The sequence below is a fragment of the Gymnodraco acuticeps genome, unplaced genomic scaffold (genome assembly GCF_902827175.1).
Source record: "Gymnodraco acuticeps unplaced genomic scaffold, fGymAcu1.1, whole genome shotgun sequence".
NCBI classification, from domain to species: domain Eukaryota; kingdom Metazoa; phylum Chordata; class Actinopteri; order Perciformes; family Bathydraconidae; genus Gymnodraco; species Gymnodraco acuticeps.
This window is the reverse complement of record NW_022991987.1, coordinates 80,137-103,395: the sequence shown is the minus strand read 5'-3', so window position 1 is coordinate 103,395 and position 23,259 is coordinate 80,137. Positions and strand designations below refer to the sequence as shown.

Below are 23,259 nucleotides of genomic sequence, written 5' to 3'. Positions count from 1 at the left end.
TACAGTCATAGAGTTGCATAGAAATGCTTTGAGTGTTACATAGTGATGTCACTATTTTCCTGAAGTAAACAAAGGGTTAGGGAGCACTGAGATTTAGCCTTTGCAGACCATTTACATGCACTAAAACCTATAGAACACACTACAGGAAAGAGAAAAAGGCAAAAAAGGGCCTCTTTAAGTGCATTTAAAAATCATTTCCGGTTACAAATACTACAATCAACCTGTATTTGTTCCTTAATACACAATTGGAGTACAGTAAGTAAAAGTATTCTGATTGTGAATAGACTTTCCTCTCACATCAGTTTCTGTAATGTCAGCATCACCAACACTGCGTACAAAACCCTCGACACTATTCCTTCTTCTTCTTCCAGTGAGTGTTTTTATCCCCCCCCCCCCTCTCTCTGCAGCTGATGGGCCTCTGTGTTCTCTGTGTGGGGGTTTACGCTGAAGTGGAGCGGCAGAAGAACCGGACCCTGGAGGGCCTGTTTCTGGCCCCCGCCGTGGTGCTCATCCTGCTGGGCCTGGTGATGTTCACTGTGTCCGTGGTGGGCATGGTGGGCTCCCTGAGGGACAACAAGACCCTGCTGCACATGGTGAGGAGGAGCTCTTTGTTGTTGTTGTTGATGTTGTGTACAGAAAGATATCTTTTACCCCTGAGCGTTCCCAAGAAGATTTATTGTCGGTGCTGCTGTCGGATTTCTGTTTCCCCCTCAAAGCAACACGAGACACACTGTGGAGGTTTCCAGAAATCTGTGCAGCAAAGACATTGATAACATAGTTTCTGTCGCTTGATTTTCATAATAATAACAATAAATAACGTTATTTGTTGGAGGCAGGTCAAAGTGCTTTAACAGTTTGGCACAAGACAAACAGAAAATAAGATAACATTTAATTCCAGTCCAAGGTTAAAAGATATATAAGCAGCATGTGCAAGGCAAGTGCTTTGCTAAATAGATTAAAGGCATTTAATGGGCCCTATTATTCAAATGTTCAAGTGTTTCATGTCTCTACTGTGACATGTCTCCATGTTTTAATGTTCAAAAAGCTCGACACATAGGGATTTTAGCCTTTACAGACCATTTACATGCACCAAAACCCGTATAGAGTGGCGAAGCCCCTCCCCTTCCGGTGGACCTCCATGGGACCTTATTTCGGTAAAATTATGTATTGAAGTCAATGGCGAGAGAAAGATTATCTTTCGATCCCGTTTGAATTGTGCCACGAATTACACATATGATGTTTGTCAATTTAAAAGATAATTTCGCAAGTAAAAAAAATAAAAATGTCGTAAAAAAATGTTTTGTGTGAAACCGCTCAATGAACTACATCTCACGTCTCGCACCACACACCCAGACGGCCGTCACGTTGAAACATTTCACTTCTTTCTTTCAGAATGAGGCGGAAAGTATTAAAAGAGGTGAAAATCACTCCAAGCCTGGGCGCGTTGAGAGCTGTGCATACACACAAGGGGAGTTAGTCGGTTCCGTGAGAGCCAGCATGCGGGACCGCGACTCTGGGATTTGTAGTCTTTCTAGTTGCCTATTTTTCATAGTCTTATATTTCAACAGTTTTACGACAAACTGGGACTTTTTTGACATGGAAATGATCTTTTAAATTGACAAACATCATATGTGTAATTCGTGGCACAATTCAAACGGGATCGAAAGATAATCTTTCTCTCTCCATTGACTTCAATACATACTTTCCATGGGGCGGAAGTAGATGGGCGGGATTTCGCCTCTCCATAACAAACTACTGGAAAGGGAAACCCCCAAAAGCAGAATAGGGCCTTTTTAAGATATAGTGCAACAGAATGACATCATGACCTTTTTAAGTACATATGAAAACAATTTAATTAAAAAAAGCCAAGATAATACAGATGTATCCAAGCTAAGAGTATGACTTATAAAATACAACTATACAATGTTTTAGTAAGACCTGTGAAGACACCATTACAGTAGTCGAGTCTACTGAAGATAAAAGCATGGACACGTTTTTCCAAATCCTGCTGTGACATTAGTCTTTTAATCCTAGATATATTCTTTAGGTGATAGTAGGCTGACTAATTGTTTTAATATGACTGTTTAAACTCAGCTCAGAGTCCATGACTAATCCTAGATTTGTGGCATCATCTGTTGTTTTAAACATTGCAGACCGAAGCTCAGCGCTGACTTTTATTCGTTCCTCCTAAGCTCCAAAACAATTACCTCAGTTTATCTTTATTTAATTGGAGGAAGTTCTGACACATCACGTAATTGAATTGCTCATGTACTTACTCAGCGCTTTAATTGGACCATAGCCCCGTGGTGAGATTATAATGTAAATGTGTGTGTCGTCTGCATAGCTATGGTAACTAATTTCCCATATCTGAGGAAGTGGAAGCATGTCGATGTTAAAGTAAAGAAGCCCCAGGATGGAGCCCTGAGGTATTTTTTTCCTGTTTTTACCCTGAATTTTGTATAAAAGTGCGATTTTTTTCCCTGCCTCGACAGTTTCTCTGTGTCCTCTGTGTGTTGCTGCTCCTCCAGGCCATCGGGCTCACCCTGGCTCTCATCTTTGAAAACAAGGTAAATATTATTCATGTCACTTTTCCTCTAAATCCTCAGATAATATCCTAAATGATAGCATCAACACTTGTTCCTCTCTTCAGACGTCGGCCCTGTTTCAGAGCAGTATACGAGAAGGAATCAAACACTACTACGATGATCTGGACTTCAAGAACATCCTGGACTACATGCAGGAAAAGGTGGTTTGATATTTAATATATAAACACATAAAGACAGACACTTGAGGACAATAATGATGCTCTTATTTGATAATTTGTTTGCTACGCAGCTGTAGGGTTGTACCATCTCTTCCTAGAGTGCAACATACAATATATAGGAGACATAAAAAGACATACAATAGTGCAAGGGACACCACGGTTTGATTTTGATTAGATTTATTTCCATCGTGTAAAAAAATTAATGAAATGAAACAAGAGAATTATGATACTGTACAAACCTAAGCAGTATCAAATTAATAAACACAAATATTATTGACTTATAAATTATATATAAACAAATGATCTTCCTAATTACACATCCGAAAAGGTTGCATGTAAAAATGCAGGAATATGTCGACCAAGTACCTGTAAATAATCGAGCAGTGTGTATTTTGGAAACGTCACACTGTTTAAGATATAAATCTAATCCGAACAGTACATCAGTGCATTGAGTTTCTTTCAACATGACCTTCAGAACTAAATGTCTGTAACGGGTGTTTAACCTTTAGCCGTGAGCTGAAGATGTAATCTCCCCTCACTCCTACATCCTCACAGGAGATCATGCTGTTTGATTTCACCGCAAACGTCAGTAAAACAGGCGATAAATCCTGTTCCTGCCCTTTTTATTCGTCCTCCCACTGCTTGTCTTAAGTAGAGATGTCTTTCAAAATAAATGTCAGACTTTACGGTGGAAAGTAACTTAAGTACATTCACTGTATTTAAGTACAATTTAGAGGTACTTGTACTTAGACATTTCCATTTCCTGTTACTCTACTATGCTTCTATTCCACCATCAATTAGAGACAGATATTGGACATTTTACTACCCTTCATTTATTTGACTAATTTAGTAACTTGGAATATTTAGATTTAGTTTTATAATCTAATTTATAATTTTTAAATTCCACTGGATGAGGCAACGCAGCTTTATTCCTGTCACATAAATGCCATATAAATTATATTTAAAGAGGCCCTATTATGCTTTTGGGGGTTTTCCCTTTTCTGTAGTGTGTTCTTCAGGTTTAAGTGCATGTAAATGGCTTGAAACGCCTCCATTGGACTTTTTACTCCCAGAACATAATGACATCACTATGTAACACTTGCACTGTTATGGCTTTTACATCTAATGTAGGTTTCACAAGATGATTCTGACACTGAGCTGCGTTTGAAATGCACCTTTTGAAAGAGGCCATATTCGGCTTTTGGGGGGTTTTCCCTTTTCTGTAGTGTGTTCTTCAGGTTTAAGTGCATGTAAATGGTCTGCAGAGGCTAAAATCCCTGCGTCAATGCTAAGATTTAAAAAATATTTACCTGAGTATAACTTTGAATGCAGGACTTTTACTTGTAACAGAGTATTTGTACACTGTGTTATTATGTCTTTCTGTCTAGGTGTCACGGTTCCTAATTTTCTGGTCTTTTTCTGTCTTTTCTTCCAGTTCTCCTGCTGTGGGGGGGACGAGTATAAGGACTGGGGGGTGAACCAGTACCATTTCTGTAATGGCACTGGTCCTCTGGCCTGTGGGGTCCCTTATACCTGCTGTGTCCGCAAAAAGGTGATTACACGCACACGCACACGCACACGCACACAGCATCTCATAAAACATCTTCACCAGCTGTGTGTATCCTTCATTTAATTGGAGTTCATTTGGGCCAGATCAATGGACAAATATATATATATTGCTCCTTAATCAATGTATTTCCAAGTGTAAAATACTAGTATTTACGTTTTTTTTTCTTTATTATAACATGATTTCTCAATTATAGTCATGAAATCCCACAATTTTCCGACTCTTATCTAGAGCTTCGACATAAGCCGGTGATTCCTCTCTGTAAAATGTGAGCTACACAGGGCGTATTATCCCTGGTGCTATTTCTGAGTCAATTTCACATGCAATAATGTCAGAAGAAGGCTGTTTCCAGCGGATCAGATATGGAGATTTACTGCTTTTCTCTTCTATTAAAGTGAATATCTTCAGACTGACAAAACAACACATTTGAAGACTTTGAGAAAAGGGGATTTTTCACTATTTTCCGAAACTATTTTAGACTAAATGAGAAAACAAATCAGCTGATTAATTGTTAATTAAGAAATAGTTGTTGGTCTCAGCCTTGTTGAAAAGGCTATAATCAGTCCGTCACAAAGTAGGCTGTAAAAACATGAAATAACCCGCTCTCTTTTTCCATTTGAGATTTCACACAAATACTTGATCAAAGCATCCGGGACGTCTTACTATCTGCACATCGGATTGATTATATGAGTGTCTAGTATGTGGCCTCAAGGAAAGTTTTGTCTTCACCAACGAGTCGAGTTGTTTTAAATCGAGGCTAAAAACATTACTTTTTCCAGCTGCTTACCCAGAAGTCTTTTAACTTGTTTTAGCACCTACTGTTTTCACACACACACACACACGCGCACGCACGCACACACACACACCATTTGTATTGTATTATTGAATGAGAGAGGTTCCAGGTCGTTGTGTTTAGTATTCATGAGAATATTTGTCATTGTTCAAATGATAATAAACATTAGCATAAAGCATATTTGTCCACTCATATGTTGATAAGAGTATTAAAAACTTGAAAAATATTCCTCTAAGGTACATTTAGAACAGATCAAAAATGTGCGATTAATTTGCGATTAATCGCGATTAACTATTTTAATCGTCTGACAGCCCTAATATATATATTTTCATGAACAATGTACGCTAGCGGCGGACCAGAACAGTTTTAAAGCTTCTTCTTGCCTGTTACGTCCCAGCTAGGGGAAGAGGAAAGCAACATACACCAGTTGGAATTGGTAATAATTATAAACAGTTTTATTATACAGCAGGTTAACAAAGAGGCAGGCAGGCAGCCTGAAACAAACAAAAGTGGCCACAAGTTTAAATGGGCAACCAAACAAAGGGAAGACTCTAAAAGGGGAGCCTAATAGAGAACCGCAGTGACGCGTCCTAAAACCCGGATGTAAACTCCTTCCGGTTCCCAACGCAATGCAATTTCTCCATAGGATATTGGAAAATAGCTGGAAATAAGGTCTGTGGTTGACACACATTTAGGACACGGATCACGTTTTGTTCAGCCGGATAATCTCCACATGTCTACCCTACTTTTATAATTTTCGAAGCATAAATCTAGTCGCCAGAAGCAAAATGCTAACGTTATGCTATCAAGGAACTACAGCAGGGTCGCTGCTTCAACGTCACGCCAACTTCAGATCCATATTCAAACATACAGATTGTAAATGGTACGAGTTGAAGTGTTTGAACAGTTTGCAGGAGGCAGGTACTTGCTTTCAAGCAGAACAGGGCAATCAAACTTAGGAGTGTTTTACGTGTTCGGTGTAATTACGTAAAACGGCCTGGACAACTTCTGTAGTCCTATTCAGCCACTTGGTAACAACCATCGTTTTTCAGACACGTCAACTCTTCAGAAATCACCAGTGGGGTCACTGATGATGATTTTAATGTCGTAGAACAAAACGTGATCTGTCTCTTCAATGAGTCTCAACCACAGACCTTATTTCCAGCTATTTTCCAAAATCCTATGGAGAGATTGCTTTTTGTCGAAGGAACCGGACGTGGTAAAAATGCTAACTTACTTCCGGGTTTTAGGACGCGTCACTGCGGTTCTCTATTAACTACAAACAAATATACATTAACAACCAAAATAACAACAAAACTACCCTTACTATCCAAGTGGTACAGACTAACGAAAAGGCTAAACTAAATGACCACAGTCAACGTAATATTATACCACACGAGTTAACCACTGTTAACAGAATTCATCACACAAACGAAGAGCACGTAGCGAGAGGCGTCGGTTCCCATAACAGAGCCTTCAGAGTGATCGTCGGTCACAGGCTTTAAAGTCGTCTCCAGCAGGTGTGCGCCGGCTGTGCGCTGCGTCGGGCCCGGTGTGCTCCAATCACAATCTTCGGGGGGGCGGACCAGGAGATAGCAGCCAATGACCTCAGGGCAACCGCACAGCTCATTTACATATAACACTGTTAAGACGACCAGGAAGACGGCAGCCATAACATTGCCGCTGTTGAACATGACAGAAACTATTTTTTTATACACCTTGAACGTTTTATTTTTATTTTTCTTCTCTTTGTTACAATTATTATTATTTTTATAATTATTATTATTATTGTTTGTTTTGTTTCTAACATGTTCAATACATTGACTAATAATAATAATACAACATTTCTCAATTTGGGATAAATAAAGTACCTCTTATCTTAGTATGTGGCCTCAAGTAGAGTTTTGTCTTTAAATTAAAGGTCACCTATTATGCAAAACCCTCTTCTTCATGTCTCTTCTACATCAACATGTGTCCCCTCTTCTTCATGTCTCTTCTACAGCAACATGTGTCCCCTCTTCTTCATGTCTCTTCTACATCAACATGTGTCCCCTCTTCTTCGTGTCTCTTCTACATCAACATGTGTCCCCTCTTCTTCGTGTTTCTTCTACATCAACATGTGTCCCCTCTTCTTCGTGTCTCTTCTACATCAACATGTGTCCCCTCTTCTTCGTGTTTCTTCTACATCAACATGTGTCCCCTCTTCTTCATGTCTCTTCTACATCAACATGTGTCCCCTCTTCTTCTTGTCTCTTCTACATCAACATGTGTCCCCTCTTCTTCATGTCTCTTCTACATCAACATGTGTCCCCTCTTCTTCAAGTCTCTTCTACATCAACATGTGTCCCCTCTTCTTCATGTCTCTTCTACAGCAACATGTGTCCCCTCTTCTTCATGTCTCTTCTACATCAACATGTGTCCCCTCTTCTTCATGTCTCTTCTACAGCAACATGTGTCCCCTCTTCTTCATGTCTCTTCTACATCAACATGTGTCCCCTCTTCTTCATGTCTCTTCTACATCAACATGTGTCCCCTCTTCTTCATGTCTCTTCTACATCAACATGTGTCCCCTCTTCTTCATGTCTCTTCTACATCAACATGTGTCCCCTCTGTGGAAAGAGACTCTGAAAGTTTCAGGAACAAAGATTCTCTCTCTTTTTGATCCATTTCTATAAAAACCTGTCTGAAAATGAGCTGATCAGATTTTGGCCACTTTATGATGTCATAACGATGTTTTGTCTTGTGTAACCATTAGCCAATCAGCAACCAAGGTAACCCCCCCCCCCCCTTATCACCTGAATCTCCTCCTAGAGCACCATTCAGTTCTTTGTAACCAAATATATCTCTCAGAGGGGCGTGGGGAGGGGCTCCTTATTTTCATCTGAAGCAGGGGTCGGCCTGTAGCTGACCTATACGGACCCGGACATATAATCAATACATTAATAGGGGATTTCAATTTTGACGGGGCGATTCTATTTTAACCGCCGCCGACAGGGGGCGAAAGAGACGAGTGAGCGATACAGGGAGAGAAACACAGAAGAAGAGACGAGAAAGCGGCAGAGAGAAGCGGAGAGGAAAGTAAGTGAAGACAATAATTAGCGATACAGGGGGAGAAGCGGAGAGGAGAGTGAACAGGCATGTTAGCGGCAGGGAGAGACAAATCATTACACATGGCGCTCTCCAAGAAGAGGAAAGTGGACAGTGAGAACAGAGCTTTTAACCCTGAGTGGACTCATTCATGTTCATCCTGCCCACTGGCAGCACAGAACCAGTGTGTCTCATTTGTTCAGAGACCGTGGCGCTCATTAAAAGTGCCAAAACGCCACTATGAGACAAAACACAGTGTTTGACCAAACACTCACTCTCAAGTCAGAACTGAGGTCACAACAAATAAATATCGTTCCAGGGCAGGCTAACCGAGGCTAACCAATGAGCACCTGCATGTGTGTATGAGAATGGCCCTGACACCATTTCAGCCCAGATCTACAAACTCCTGGCAGGACAACAAGCTCGAGCTCAATTCTCGCACTGAATAAAACAAAGTGAGTGAGGGACTGCAATATAAGAGGGAAAGAACGAGAAGCTTTAAAACTGTTAAATTGTTATGATGTAAAGACTGATATTGTTCTATAATCGGCTGAAACTGAAAGAAAAAGGGACACTCAAGCTGCTGCTACACTTTATTTTATTTATCTAAAATTAAGCACTTTTAAGATGCACATATTTTCAAAAGCTATTTTATTTATTTTCTCTATTTTATTTTTAAATGCAGCCCGAGAGGAACATTACACATATCCACAGTATTTACTGTATATCTGTAGAGTTCAATGTTCATTGACAATACATATTGTTCTTTATTAATTGTACTTTCTTTATTTGGCAGTCAGTTGTTGATTACATGCAGACGTTGATAAAGCTACAGGTCACTTCAATAAATATCACACTAATTCATGAAGCAACTTAGACATTTTGATGTTCCGGACCTTTGCATGGGGAGATTTTCTCTAACTGGACCTCGTTGAATTTCAGTTGAATACCCCTGGTGTAAAGTAACAGACAGAGAATCAGCCCTTTGGAAACAGGGCAATGATCTGTTTGGTGTTTCAGTCAATCAGAGACAGGTTCTGTATATATCTGAGACCTGTGATATATTGATGAAAAACAGTATAATGGGGGACCTTTAAATATAAGTCCCTGTGCCCCCTCCTCTCTCTATATATCCCCTCTATGCTCACGTCCCTGATACCGTCTCTGAAGCAGTGGAGCGTCACCAGAGAAGTTAATGACAAAATCCTCCTCACCCGGAGCAGAGATATAAAGTGGAGCGCTGACGAGGTCCAGGTTCCTCACGTTATCAGCTCCAGCGCTGCAGAACCTTTCTGCAAACACTGAGGGTCTCAGGGGACAGAGACTCCCCTGTGTGAGGGGCTTTACTCCCACATATATGTGCCCACTAGCTATTCTGTTGGGAAAAATGGGTCAAATATTATCTGCGTTTATTATTATTGAGCTTAAGAAACAATCAATAAGAAGTGTAGACTAGAAGAGGCTGTTTCCAGACGTGGAAGAAGTACTCTGAACATTTTAATGAAGATGTTCTGCTGCAGATTTTCTTTCGGACTTTAAATTGAACCCATAAGAACCTTCGGAGACACCGGTGTCACATGAAATTTAAATGTTCTGGAAAGTTCCTTATACAGCTTTAGCCTTTATTTTATCTCATGAAGTCCCTCAGTGACACACACTGAACATGGGCCAGGTCATGTGACTTTGTGTTCCCATGACAACATGTCCATGGGCCAGGCTAACACATGTGACAGAACTAGCTACATTTCAGAAGCTTTTTTGTTGTTGCTTGAGTTAAGATTTAAGCCATTTAAGAATTGTAATGCTTACAAAACATGTCCTTATTACATTTAACCTGTTGTGGAAACATTTATTGATCAAATTGATATGAAACAAATAAGATAAATATCGGTATGACATTAATGTAACAACGGGACATTCACTTTAACTTTTCTCTGTAAATCTGGAGCAACATGTCACAATTAGAAATGGCTCCGGGTTCTTAAGGAATACAAACTACTATTTTGTCTTTTACTCGGCAGTGACCGACATCACAGCCTACCTCGGCCAGTTTGGTCCACTCGGGTTAGATTTCACTGAAATCAGTAATGAAGAATCTGCAGGTCGCTGAAAAACGGAATCCTCCCAAACCTGAGAGCGCTGTCCTCAAAGAGAAAGGGTATTTCTGTCTATACAATCGATCATAGCGGCTGCTGCCGACTCGTCTATTCCAGTGTTTTCAACCTTTTTTTAAAGCCACGGTACATTGTTTACAATCCCCGTGGCACACCAACAACCACAGGTCTCTCAAGTTGGCTGTGAGTTCAGCTCCGAAGTGGCTTTGAGAGCCCTCTCTTTGTGGCTTTTCTCATAAAATGTACCTTTCTGATAACGCAGGCGACCAAAATAGTCTGTGTTCTTGTTTTGAAGTGACGGTGTTTCGTTCGGAGATGATATGCTTACTTGTGACACTGTTGGAATTTATTTGCAGCAACTAAATAATATTCTTTTTGGTCAAATTGAAAATTGGTAAAATTGGACAATTTTCCAAGGCACACCCCTCGATGTCTCACGGCACAGCGGTTGAAAATCACACGTAAATTCTATTTAAATACACTTCAAATTATTCAAAGGGGAATTATTTTCATCGTACATTTTGACAGACATTTGTTGAACAGATTTCCCTGATCAAAGTCCAGTTAATACCGACTAACACAGTGTTGTCTTTGCTCATCTTGTCTAAGTCTTTTCTCTGACTCTCTCTGTGGTTCTTTGCAGGTCGGAGAGGTCATCAACACTCTGTGTGGCTACAAGACTCTGGATCAACAGGTGAGAGAAACAAAAACACTTCTGATGCGCTGTGCACTGAGGGTTTTACCAAAATAATAATAGCCGCCTAGACCAAGTCTGTTTGCCAACGTAAGGCCTCCCTTCCCCTACTAATGTTGGATGATATGTCATGATCTTCAAACAGCTGCCTTTACATTGTGTTTTCACTCCTGAGAGGGGGTAGGACCAAAACGTTTTTTTAAGCTTCTTCCTGACACAAACCACGGTGTTAAAACAACAAAGGAGGACGCTGTACAAACGCTCTGTGACATGGAGTCCGATAACATTTTCTGCATCGCTAACTCCCTCCCTCCGACCAATGAGGACCGCTGCTTTGAGGAGAGTTTGAAACAAGCATCAAGGAGAATCTGGAGCGAGTATCGCAGAAACTGGGAGAAGAAAAGCAGACTCGATTATTGGAGAAATAATTACCTCCGTTTTCCAGCTCTGGCACAAATACCAGATAAATACCTCAGAGAAACGAGCTGCAAACGCTCATCGTTGTGAAGGAAAACATGCATTTCACAAAGAAGACGAGATGTACCAAGGCTTTATTTATATCATGGAGATAGATGGTTGGAATGAAATCCTCTTTCGAATGTGGCAGGTTCACACTTAGTCCAGTAGTTTAAAGCTCCCATGTCATGGCCATTTCTACTGATCATAATTCCATTGTTGAGGTCTACTAGAATAGATTTACATTGTTCAATTTTCCAAACTCACATTGGTTTCTCACAGCATCTCTGTAAAGTCTGTGTATTCACTCTCTGTCCTAAACGGCTTGTTGGAGCTCCTCCCCCCCCCCCCCCTCCCTCCCTGTGAGCCCACTGTGGTCGAGACGTTGAGAGGCTCGTTGCTGCGATCTGTTCCGCTCCTCGCAGCAGATCGCAGCAACAAGCCTCTCGGTGATACAGCGAGAACAAGCGAAACTCATCCTGAGCACACAAACACTCACAGCCGAAGTAAAAACAATAAGTGTGGCTTGATATTGAGAAAGAAAAAGGTTTATAAAGCTGTGAGAATGGGTCTGCGGAGAGCATTTCTCCGCCATCCCAACTTAGCAGCCCGAAAAACGTTTACCCATTTAAACAGTCGTGGTAGATACCTTGTTTGTTTTAAACATCATAAATACACAACAACAATGAATACTTACAGGTTGTGTACCTGAATCTCTTGCTGGTCCAAACAAAGCAGGAACAGCATCGTTCTTCAGTGCCCTACGCTGTGCATATCCGGCATGAATCGCTGAAAGGTTTGGGAAGCTTTGTTTCGTGAAAGGCTGGCAGAGGGTGTGGCCTCTGGGTATCCCCACGTCAGAGTACCCAGGAAGTAAATGAGGAATCTCTAACGAGGCGTTTTGGGGAGGTCTTTAGAGTTCTACTCGCTACAGGGTGCACTTTGAGGGGTTTTAACTCTGCAGACCGTTTACATGCAGAAAGACCTTCATAGCACACAAGGGGACGGGTGATAACCGGAAAAGCATGACATGGGACCTTTAAAGTAACTAAGTAGATTTACGTCATTACGTCATTATTTAAGTCACTGACCTCACCACCTTCAAAAAACGTACAAAAACTCACCTCTTCGATCTGGCTTTTGATGTGTGATTGTTGTTGTATTGCTTGATTTTAATTAGACTGACTATATTTATTTGTTGTTATTTTTCTTTTCACTATCTCTGTAAAGCGACTTTGAGCACCAGTGAAAGCGCCAACAAAATAACTATTATTATTATTAAGTACACTTTTGAGGTACTTGTATTTTGAGTATTGACATTTCTCCTACTTTGTACTTAAATCGTGTACTTTTACTCGACTACATTTATTTAATACCTTTACCGTTACATTACAGATACAAAACAAAACTGCATTTCGCTGTCTCTGTATTTTTTTTCAGTATTTTTTTCTGTGCTATGAAAATAAATCTAATCTAATATCCATTGTAGAGCAAAATTATAAAGAAATGAAACCGTCAATCTTATCCAGGGAAAAGATCCATAGTCCAGGCAAGAACAATAGCCGCTTTCACACCAAGTACTTAGCCGGTACTTGTCCCCCCCGAACTCTTTGGTCCCTGGAACTATCTAGTAGATTGCGTTCTCACCGGAATAAGTCCCTAAAGGAGGATTACACGGAGGGGACTGGCTTCAGTAGAAGCTTCCGAGTAAATCGCCAGAAGCGCCGACACCTCCTCATCACTCCACCGCTCCCATGTTTCTATCTTGTTGGTCGAATGCACTTATTGTAAGTCGCTTTGGATAAAAGCGTCAGCTAAATGTAATGTAATGTGTTGCCATAAGTTAGTCTCTCTCCGTTGGTGCGCTGGGCTAATGCTGGGCTAATGCTGGGCTAATGATGGGCTAATGCTGGGCTAATGCTGGGCTAATGATGGGCTAATGCTGGGCTAATGATGGGCTAATGATGGACTAATGATGGGCTAATGCTGGGCTAATGCTGGGCTAATGTTGGGCTAATGCTGGGCTAATGCTGGGCTAATGCTGGGCTAATGCTGGGCTAATGCTGGGCTAATGCTGGGCTAATGCAAGCAAATAAAATAACGGCTTCACAAAACTTTTCTGAGTTTTACGGGGCGTGGTTTGCAATACGCCCAGCCAATCAGAAATTGTTAGTGTGGCCGACACACACACGAACCATTTCCTCCTCAGGAAAGTACTACCTCTCTAGCAGGGACTATCTGGGGGTGGAAAGGTTCGCGCGAGCTAGGGACTAGTTCCCATCGGCCTAGTTCTCCGTACTCCGGTGTGAAAGCGCTAACTGTCTTCTGAAGTTTATTAGATGGTCAAATATCAGAAAGTATAATGAAAACAGTTTTACTATCTTGCCTTTTTTGCCTTTCCTGTGGCATTTCCTGGTTTAAAAAAAAAAGACATTTGCCCTCTGTGACACTGTCTCCAGTAAATACATAATCACCAAAACTGCCTTCAAGATAAAAGCATAGACTAGTTTAATCAACTTGTCACTAATAATTACACTAATTCAAATCTACATTAGCAATAAACAAAAACGGCAATAAAATAAACGATGAAGTAATATAAATCAATGTGCTCAAACATCCATATTCATTTGCATTATTATCTTCCCCTTGTGTTTCTAATGTGATCACTTATGTGGCTTTCCATTAAGCCTGCACAATTAATGACATTTATCAAAATTGCAATATGGAGACGGCAATATCCAAATGGCACGAAGCACAATTTGTTAAAGGCTGAATAGGTGTCATTAAATGTGTATATTTTCATCACAATGAGAATTTAAAAACCATCAATGTGTCCTACATCGTTAACTCTGTAACAATAAATGCAATCAGTATATTAGATATTTATTTCTAAATGTGCCGCCTGTGTAAATAGCATTGCTAGTTTATTGTCATTTTTAAAACATGTTTGGCTTTATGATGAAAGAGTGTTATGTTTTATTTAATATCTTAATTATGTAGGGTGTTCAGACTCTGAATCTTTTGAATCTAAAATGCAGCTCTTTGCTTCAAAAACAAAGGTTTTATTGTCATATGCACAAAGCTACAGTGTAGAAATGGCAATGAAATTATTCTGACCTGAGCTCCTCCAACGATGAAACATATAATGAAAAAAAAAAAAAAGAAATAATGCAAGAAGTCTATCTACATGTAAACCAGGGATGGGCAAATGGCGGCCTCAGATTAATTTATAAACAACGTAATTAACAATAAAAAAAGGATATTGTTTTACTTGTAGTACTGATACCGTCCACTAGGCTCCTTGTTACGTCGTGAGCTACGTACATGATTTTGTTCGGCAGCCAAATACCGCGAAATGATTTGTGTGTATTGTGTTTTTTCCCCCGGGGAAACACTCACAAGAAACACCGGCTGTTGTTTTGCCTGCTGTGACGTTAAGTCACCGCTTGTAATTATGCCTTTACAAACTTCAAAGTTGCATTCATCAGCTGAATTTGGCAAAACAAGTTTGATATTCTAAAAACCAAGACTTTGTTTATTTGAAATCATCATTTCAGCGGGAGGGAGGGGGAGCGGCGCCGAGGAACAGCAGGCTGACAGGTGTCTGTGTGGACACTCCCCTTAGTGTGCGTCAGCAGAGGCTTCAAGTGTCTTAGGTTCAAGTTAGACAACTAATGTCTGGGTTAGTGTTTATGACTTCATGCTTATGTCATCTTAATATTTAATCTCAATGCACACACATTTTCCGTGCTTTCCAATAGTTTAAAATAGTTTTATTCCATTGTCTGATAACTGTGTGTGTGTGTGTGTGTGTGTGTGTGTGTGTGTGTGTGTGTGTGTGTGTGTGTGTGTGTGTGTGTGTGTGTGTGTGTGTGTGTGTGTGTGTGTGTGTGTGTGTGTGTGTGTGTGTGTGTGTGTGTGTGTGGTGTGTGTGTGTGTGTGTGTGTGTTGTGTGTGTGTGTGTGTGTGTGTGTGTGTGTGTGTGTGTGTGTGTGTGTGTGTGTGTGTGTGTGTGTGTGTGTGTGTGTGTTAAATGATGTTGGCCCCCACCACCATCCAAGTTGCCCATCCCTGATGTAAACAGAATGATTTGTACAACAAACAGAATATGAAATTAAATAATGTTCATTAAGACTAAATTAAATACGGTTTATTGCGCTTATAATTATTTTTTATTTTTCGGTTGTACCTTTATGTTCAGGGGTTTTATATTATAGCATCGATTCAGTTGTTCTATGTCTTATCTGTCAGAGAGAAATAATGATTTATTTTAATGTTATAATCATACCTTTTGCCTGTTAACCTGATCAAATGTTATATTTTGCTGCATGTACCTTTTTAAAAGTTCTTAACAAATAATCTGAGAGGATTATTTTGTACTTGTGATGTCATTTTGTAAAGCACTTTGAGCTGCATGTGTTGTATGAAAAGTGTTCTATAAATAAAGCTTTATTATTATTATATAAAGAAGTCTCTCTACTGCGTGTGACAACTTTAAAGAGTCACTGGTTCTTCTTATATAAAGAGGAACCATACCCCACTGAAAGGTCATGGGGTCGGATTAGAATGTTCCAAAGGGGGTTCGTTTAGCATGAAACACTAGAAATAACTAAAGGACAAGTTAAACAAGAAAGTGAGGCCACAGAAAACTATTCCTGCTAAAAAGTGAGCAATGATCGAGTCAGAGCTAAACATTTCAGATGTGAGTATCTCACACTGCGCTGTCACTTTAATTCATCTACCTTTGAAATTCATGTTTTATTATCTTTGCTTTTAAATGAGTGTTTGCAGATGTCATTTTATAATATGTTTCTTAATGTCTTTCATTTTTGTAAAGCACTGAATTGCTTGCCTCTCCTTATAAATAGATATTTTTGGAAGCAGGGTGTGTTGAGTGTTGATATTGAAACGTTTCCTCTTGTCTCCCCCCCCCCCCCCAGCATCAGCGTGAAACCCTTCACGAGTTGATCCACGTGCGCGGCTGCATCCACGCAGTCAACCTGTGGATGAGCGACAACGTGGGAATAACGACGGCTCTCTCCTGTGCCATCGGCCTGCCGCAGGTAATTTAAAACTCACGCAGCGCTTCGCTGACTCTGAGCTCTGGAGCCAGGTTTCCCTCCAGGCTGTTGGGAAAACCTCCTGACATTATTAATGTTCCTCACAACAACCAGGCCTGGAATGTTACCCCCCCCCCCCCCCTTATCACCTGAATCTCCTCTAGAGCACCATTGAGTTCTTTGTAACCAAATCTCTCTCAGAGGGGCGTGGGGAGGGGCTCCTTGTTTTCATCTAAAGTAACAGACAGAGAATCAGCACTTTGGAAACAGGGCTGAAACAGAGGGGATTATGGGTAATGCTGCAATTATCTGTTTGGTGTTTCAGCCAATCAGAGACAGGCTCTGTGTATATCTGAGACCTGTGATATATTGATGAAGAAGAGGATGATAGGAGACCTTTGAGAAATGTGTTGATGAAATAGAAAAGAACACTTTCACTGGGATATTTTGCACGATACAGTTTACACGTAGAGACATACACCTGAACATCAGCTGGAGAGGACTCCTTAACTCAGCCTGGATAAATAAACTGTGAACTCTCACTTCCTGTCAAGGTTTTTCTGCCTGACTAATTATTTTCAATGCTCCATAAAAACCTGATTTATCACTGCCATAACATAATTAGAGAAATCAAACAGATTGTGGTGTAACTAATTTGTTTTCTAATACTGACTTCAGTGTCTCGGTTTCATTGTTTTCTACCTTAAATCTGAATTTGTCGCCTTCACATTCCTTTGGCCACAAATCTGTCCATGCATAATTTAGACTTGTCCCGGCGCCCCTTCAGCGGGGATTGATTACAATAATTACTTTTCTAAAACAACATTATAAATAGCATTGGTTCTCTCCAAGCACCACTCCTACAGGATAAATGAATACATGTTCTGCTGGTTAAGTTCCCTTACACCACTGTTTCTGGGAGAAAATACAAAGTGTTCACTTAACTTTTTACTTTTTACTACAAGTCCTAATGTTTAATTGGTTAGATCTGCAGTAGTTGACTTTATTAAAATTATGTTTTTATCACATTTTCTGAAACTTTCCCTATATCCTGCCACGAGGTGATAAGGATAAAAAAGTAATTACGATATTTCTGATCAAATACCTATGTTGGGGAAATATTTTCCAAGGCCCATAACTTTGACCCAGTTTATCAGTTCAAACTGTCCTGACTGAGCACACGCACCTCGTAACCTTGGCTGCTGTGCCCTCAGTGTTCTGTCTCCCTGTTCCTGCCTGTTGGCGTCAGCTGATAGAGGTGTTATGATTCTATCTTGTTATGCAGCATGTTGATGATTCTCTCTGAACTAGTGAAATACATGGGTCTGGGGTAGAGTTCTTCAGATTTGACGTGGCAACTCTCCCATGAAGTCAGAACCTCTGGATCTTGGACTTGTGATGTGATTCTCCGGCCGAAGCTCCAAAATAAACCATCAGTGTTTGACATCAAAGCTCCTGCTCTTCCCGTGTCTCCTTCATGAGTCGGTGACTCCCACTGCATTGCTACACAGAAGTTTCCCCCACAACCTCAATGTGACCATATTGTAGGGTTGACTACTTGAGCCGGAATTTAAAAACGGAGGTTACTAACAAGTGTCTAGATGAGATGACTAAACGCCATTACGCCCAACATTAGCCGCCTTTAGCTTAGCGGTGGTGACGTGAACTCATGAACTAAGTTCTCTTTTTGGTGTGAACGCAAAATCCCAGGAACTATCGGAACTAAATGGGAAAAGTACGGTGTGAAAGCGCCTAATGTAAATAAAGCTGTTGAAACCCTCCTGTGTTTCCCTGCAGCTGCTTGGCATCATCCTGAGCTGCGTCTTCTGGAACCTGCTGGTGGACATGAGCGAGTCTACGGACATGGTGGACTTCAAGCTGAAGAAGAAGGAGGTGGAGTACACCGAGCTGGATCTGGCGGGCGCCGGGTGGTGCATGTGTCTGCCGAGGGACGGAGGATACCTGCCCGTCCCCGTCGTCGAACCCGACCTCGACCCCATCGACGTTCACCTGCAGAAGCTGAAGAAGCAGCCGCCGCGCACCCACTCTCAGCTCCAGATGATGCGCTCCGCCTCGGGTTTGGACGAGCTGGACGGCGGGCGGAAGCAGAAACGGGAACACTGAACGCAATTTTCTGGGTTTTTCACCTTTTTTCGTGGTTGTAATCATTGTTGGAGTTGTGTGGCACTAACTTATCGGTTTCCGTCATTGGATCAGGCTTAAAGGGATCAAAAGTACTCATTGGCTTTTAAAAAAAAAAAAGTTTTAATTCTTCTTGTTTGTAGCGGTTGATGTTTAAAGTTTTATGGCATTATATCACTTTTCATTTATTTCCTTTATGGTGCGTTCACAGCGGATGAAAGGCGATTTTTTTGCGTGGCACAATTCTGATTTGGAGTTGTGTTGCACTAACTTATCAGTTTCCGTCATTGAATCAAGCTTAAAAGGGATCAAAGGTACTCTGAATATGTTTTCAAGAAAAAAAAAGAATCAAGAAGCAACATGCAACATTGGCTTTTAAAAAAAAATGTTTAGATTTTTCTCGTTTGTAGCTGTTGATATTTGAAGTTTATGGCATTATATCACTTTCAATTTATTTTCTTTATGGTGCGTTCACACCGGATGCAAGGCGGATTTTTTGCGTGGCACGATTACATATAAATTCAATGCAAAGACACAAATGTGACAAAGTCGCTGCTTTATTTCAAGTCACACGTTATTTTCATTTTGGAAAGAGATGCTACAATGCTAGCTTAGCTTAGCCCTGAACCATCCCATATCCATTCAGAGCATTTAAAAAACATGTTTAGCTCTCTTGCAAACAGAACAGATTACTGTTCAATTACTTTTCACAGTAATCGTAATTTTGCTATTTCGTCTTCCCAATTAATCAGTTTTTTGCAATGAAATCACTGCAAAACATCTTTAATATTCGGCTCATACCATTGTAGTAAATAAGATTGATTCTGCCACTTATGACTTGCTAGAGAAAATGAATACGTTTCTGTGTCATTAAAATAACGGTCGCTAGCAAGTGATTCCAAAATACATGCTAGCCGCTGTTAGCATGCTAACATGATCACAATGACGGAGATTATGTTCTTAGCTTAGCGTGTTAGCATGCTATAAACGGCTATATGAAATACTACAGAAATAAATACTAAAATATTTTTGGGATATAGAGAGAGATAATGCTGGTCCAGCTTTGAACCTTAACGGTTATTAACACCTGTCATGAATCTGCAAAAGGAAAAATAAGAAGAGAACACTTAAAACCAGGAATGAGTCAGCATTTTTGCAATTCATCTAAAGGTCAATGTTTTTTTGGATGCGTTATTGCTTACACGTATAAAATAAAGTTGGTGGTTAACACAAGCTGAAGAGATTTAAAGTAAAGACTCCACTTGGACATTTTGAAGCCTTTAAATGTCTTTATAAAAAGGGTTTAAATGAGACTACAAGACGTCATCACGCTGAACATTAGCCACTGTTAGCTTAGCGTGATGACAGTAAGTAATGTGACCGTGCTGTAGTTCCTTTATAGCCCAACATTAGCCGACGTTAGCTTAGCATGTGACAGTGCTGTAGTTCCTTTATAGCCCAACATTAGCCGCCGTTAGCTTAGCATGTGACAGTGCTATAGTTCCTTTATAGCCGTATAAAGTTAACTTTTTCTGGCGATTCAATTTACATTTGCAGGTTAGTAGCTTTTGATGATTTTATTGCTTTGAAATCACGGCAAAATCTGTTAAAATATGGTTTATACCAAAGAAGAAAACAAAGATTTGGGTACAGGTCAGTGAAATGTGTATAGATATGTGTTCCTTCAGATGAACACACAGTCAAAAGGTCATTTGGTTTCTTTCCATATCTGGGACATCCACAACATTCGGCCATGGAAGATGAAAAATGGCTGGTTTCTAAATGGAAGTAAGCCCCGCCTCCTCTCTGACTCGTGAAGTTTAACGCAATCAATTTATTTTAAGAAACACTAGCTTAGCGTCCGCTGTGAACGCACCATTAGCCTTTGAAATTGAGCGATGTCTCACGTGCTAAAGCTTACCTCAGGCTGTTTTGTCATCAGCCCAGAAGTCCGAGGACAGTACTATTTGGTGTGTAAATTAATGGTAGCTTGAAAATATGTTCTTCAGTGTCGGAGAAATAGGAATAGCCAAGTATGTCTTGCGTGTAGCGTCTGTGACGGATGTATACAGTTTGTGTATTATTTATTTTAATTTATTTCTCATTTGATTGTGTGCAATCAGTGTACATTGTAAGACTGGTAGTTGTGAAATAACATGGGATGCATGTTTTGTACTGTATATAAAGTAAGCTAATAAAAAAAAAAGAACAAAAAAACTCATGTAAAACTCTCATCAGGGGGGCTTCAGTCTATTCCATTTTTAAACTGAACTTTTTATTCTATCTTTTAATGGGATTACCCAGACTACAGATCCAGTGGAAAGTCTCTCAATGACGGTTTTTTGTACCTGAGTTATGCACTGTTTTGAGCTTCCCCCTAGCTCTTGCCTTGTATCAGCACTACTGTTCTTGTCAATAAAGCTGAATTTGTCTACTGATTTTTGAGCTACGTTGCTTTCAATATACAAATAAGATGGCGTAAATGTTTCTGAAAAATGGAAACCGCTCATCTGAGATCTGCATGACTGCCCACTGTAAATGGTCTACAAAGGCTAAAATCCCTGTATTCCCTCCAGAGAGAGTTTCTCTCCCAGCTAACCAATCAGAGCAGACTGGTCTCTGGTTTCAGACAGAGGGTGAAAAGAGGTGCTGCAGCAGAGGCAGTATGAGAAACATAAAGAGCTTTTTGAACATTAAAGCATGGAGACATGTAGAGACACTACATACTGATATACACCTGAACATCAGCAGGAGAGGACTCTTTAAAGTAGAGACACTACATACTGATATACACCTGAACATCAGCAGGAGAGGACTCTTTAAAGTAGAGACACTACATACTGATATACACCTGAACATCAGCAGGAGAGGACTCTTTAAAGTAGAGACACTACATACTGATATACACCTGAACATCAGCAGGAGAGGACTCTTTAAAGTAGAGACACTACATACTGATATACACCTGGACATCAGCAGGAGAGGACTCTTTAAAGTAGAGACACTACATACTGATATACACCTGAACATCAGCAGGAGAGGACTCTTTAAAGTAGAGACACTACATACTGATATACACCTGAACATCAGCAGGAGAGGACTCTTTAAAGTAGAGACACTACGTACTGATATACACACATCAGCAGGAGAGGACTCTTTAAAGTAAAGTTTCCAGTGCTTCTTCAAATGAGTTGCTTACACTTCCTCCTTAAAGTCAGCAGCCACATTAATTCAATTGACAAACAGCACATGGACGCAGACAGCTCTCGTCCTGCAGGTCATCCCTATTCACCTTTCCTCCTCCTCCTCCTCCTCCTCCTCCTCCTCCTCCTCCTCCTCCTCCTCCTCCTCCTCCTCCTCAGGATGATCAAGAGACAGCAGGTGGAATAATTACAGCAAGGAAGTGAATTGCTTAAAAAAAGGAACCACTCGGAGAACTGAGAGCAGGATGTGCGCACATCCAAACACGCTGTGATTATGATAATATGGACCTGAATTGTTGTTACAAGCAGGAGGTAGAAAAACACATTCTCACAGTTTCCATATCTCCCAGAGAACAGGCTCTCTATAAATACCACTCAGGTAATAACACATAATGTGAGGATTCTGGGAAATGTGCTGAAATGACGCTGGCGTCACGAAAGCACATGCTGTCAGCAACCTGCAGAGAAACGGTGGACAGAGAAAAACAGAGAGGGTTTATCTTTTAGTTTTTGATCATTTCAACTCTTCCATCAACATCTTTCCCAGTATCAATGCTACTACTATGACAAGTGTTGGAGAGTTTCCCATGTCAGGGTTTTATTATAACAACTTAAGGATTTTTGACGGATAAAATGCAAGACTTAAATGTTTAGAATCAGAGTCAGAATAGATAAATGAAGATAAATAAGTAAAAGATCGACAAATATGTCTATCAACACAAGTTAAAGTAAGAATACAAAGATTGATTAATGGAAAATTAAAGATATATATAATTACATAAGAAGGTAAAATACGACATTTGACTACAATATATAATATGTTTACTACATATTTACTACATACTGTTCAAACGCGTTTGCACCTGTTGGCCACCATATCACAGGGGATTCCAGTTTGTGTTATGTGTCGTGAGATTCTGCAGGATCAATATATTAAAGAACAAGTTCTATAAGCAGAGGGGGGAAGTAGTGGAGTGTAAATACTTTGTTACTTTTGTAAATACTTTGTTACTTTTGTTACTTAAGTACATGTTTCTGGTATCAGTACTTTACTCCACTACTTATTTTTCTGACCAATTTTTACTTTCTACTTCTTACATGTTGAACACAAATACCTGTACTTTCTACTTCTTACATGTTGAACACAAATACCTGTACTTTCTACTTCTTACATGTTGAACTCAAATACCTGTACTTTCTACTTCTTACATGTTGAACCCAATACCTGTACTTTCTACTTCTTACATGTTGAACCCAAATACCTGTACTTTCTACTTCTTACATGTTGAACACAAATACTTGTACTTTCTACTTCTTACATGTTGAACACAAATACTTGTACTTTCTACTTCTTACATGTTGAACACAAATACTTGTAC

General features: G+C 40.2%; 1 protein-coding gene across 1 annotated transcript; it reads left to right on the top strand.

Annotated features, from left to right (window-relative positions):
• Positions 1–407: 407 nt before the first annotated feature.
• zgc:110329 (uncharacterized protein LOC550500 homolog) lies at positions 408–21,115 on the top strand (the record flags this gene model as incomplete). Its single annotated transcript, XM_034201089.1, is given in 7 exon segments — positions 408–593; positions 2,493–2,567; positions 2,651–2,746; positions 4,200–4,316; positions 10,969–11,019; positions 16,416–16,538; positions 18,333–21,115. Coding segments are annotated over 7 exon segments (975 nt in total), but the record flags the coding sequence as incomplete, so codon positions are not given.
• Positions 21,116–23,259: the final 2,144 nt, after the last annotated feature.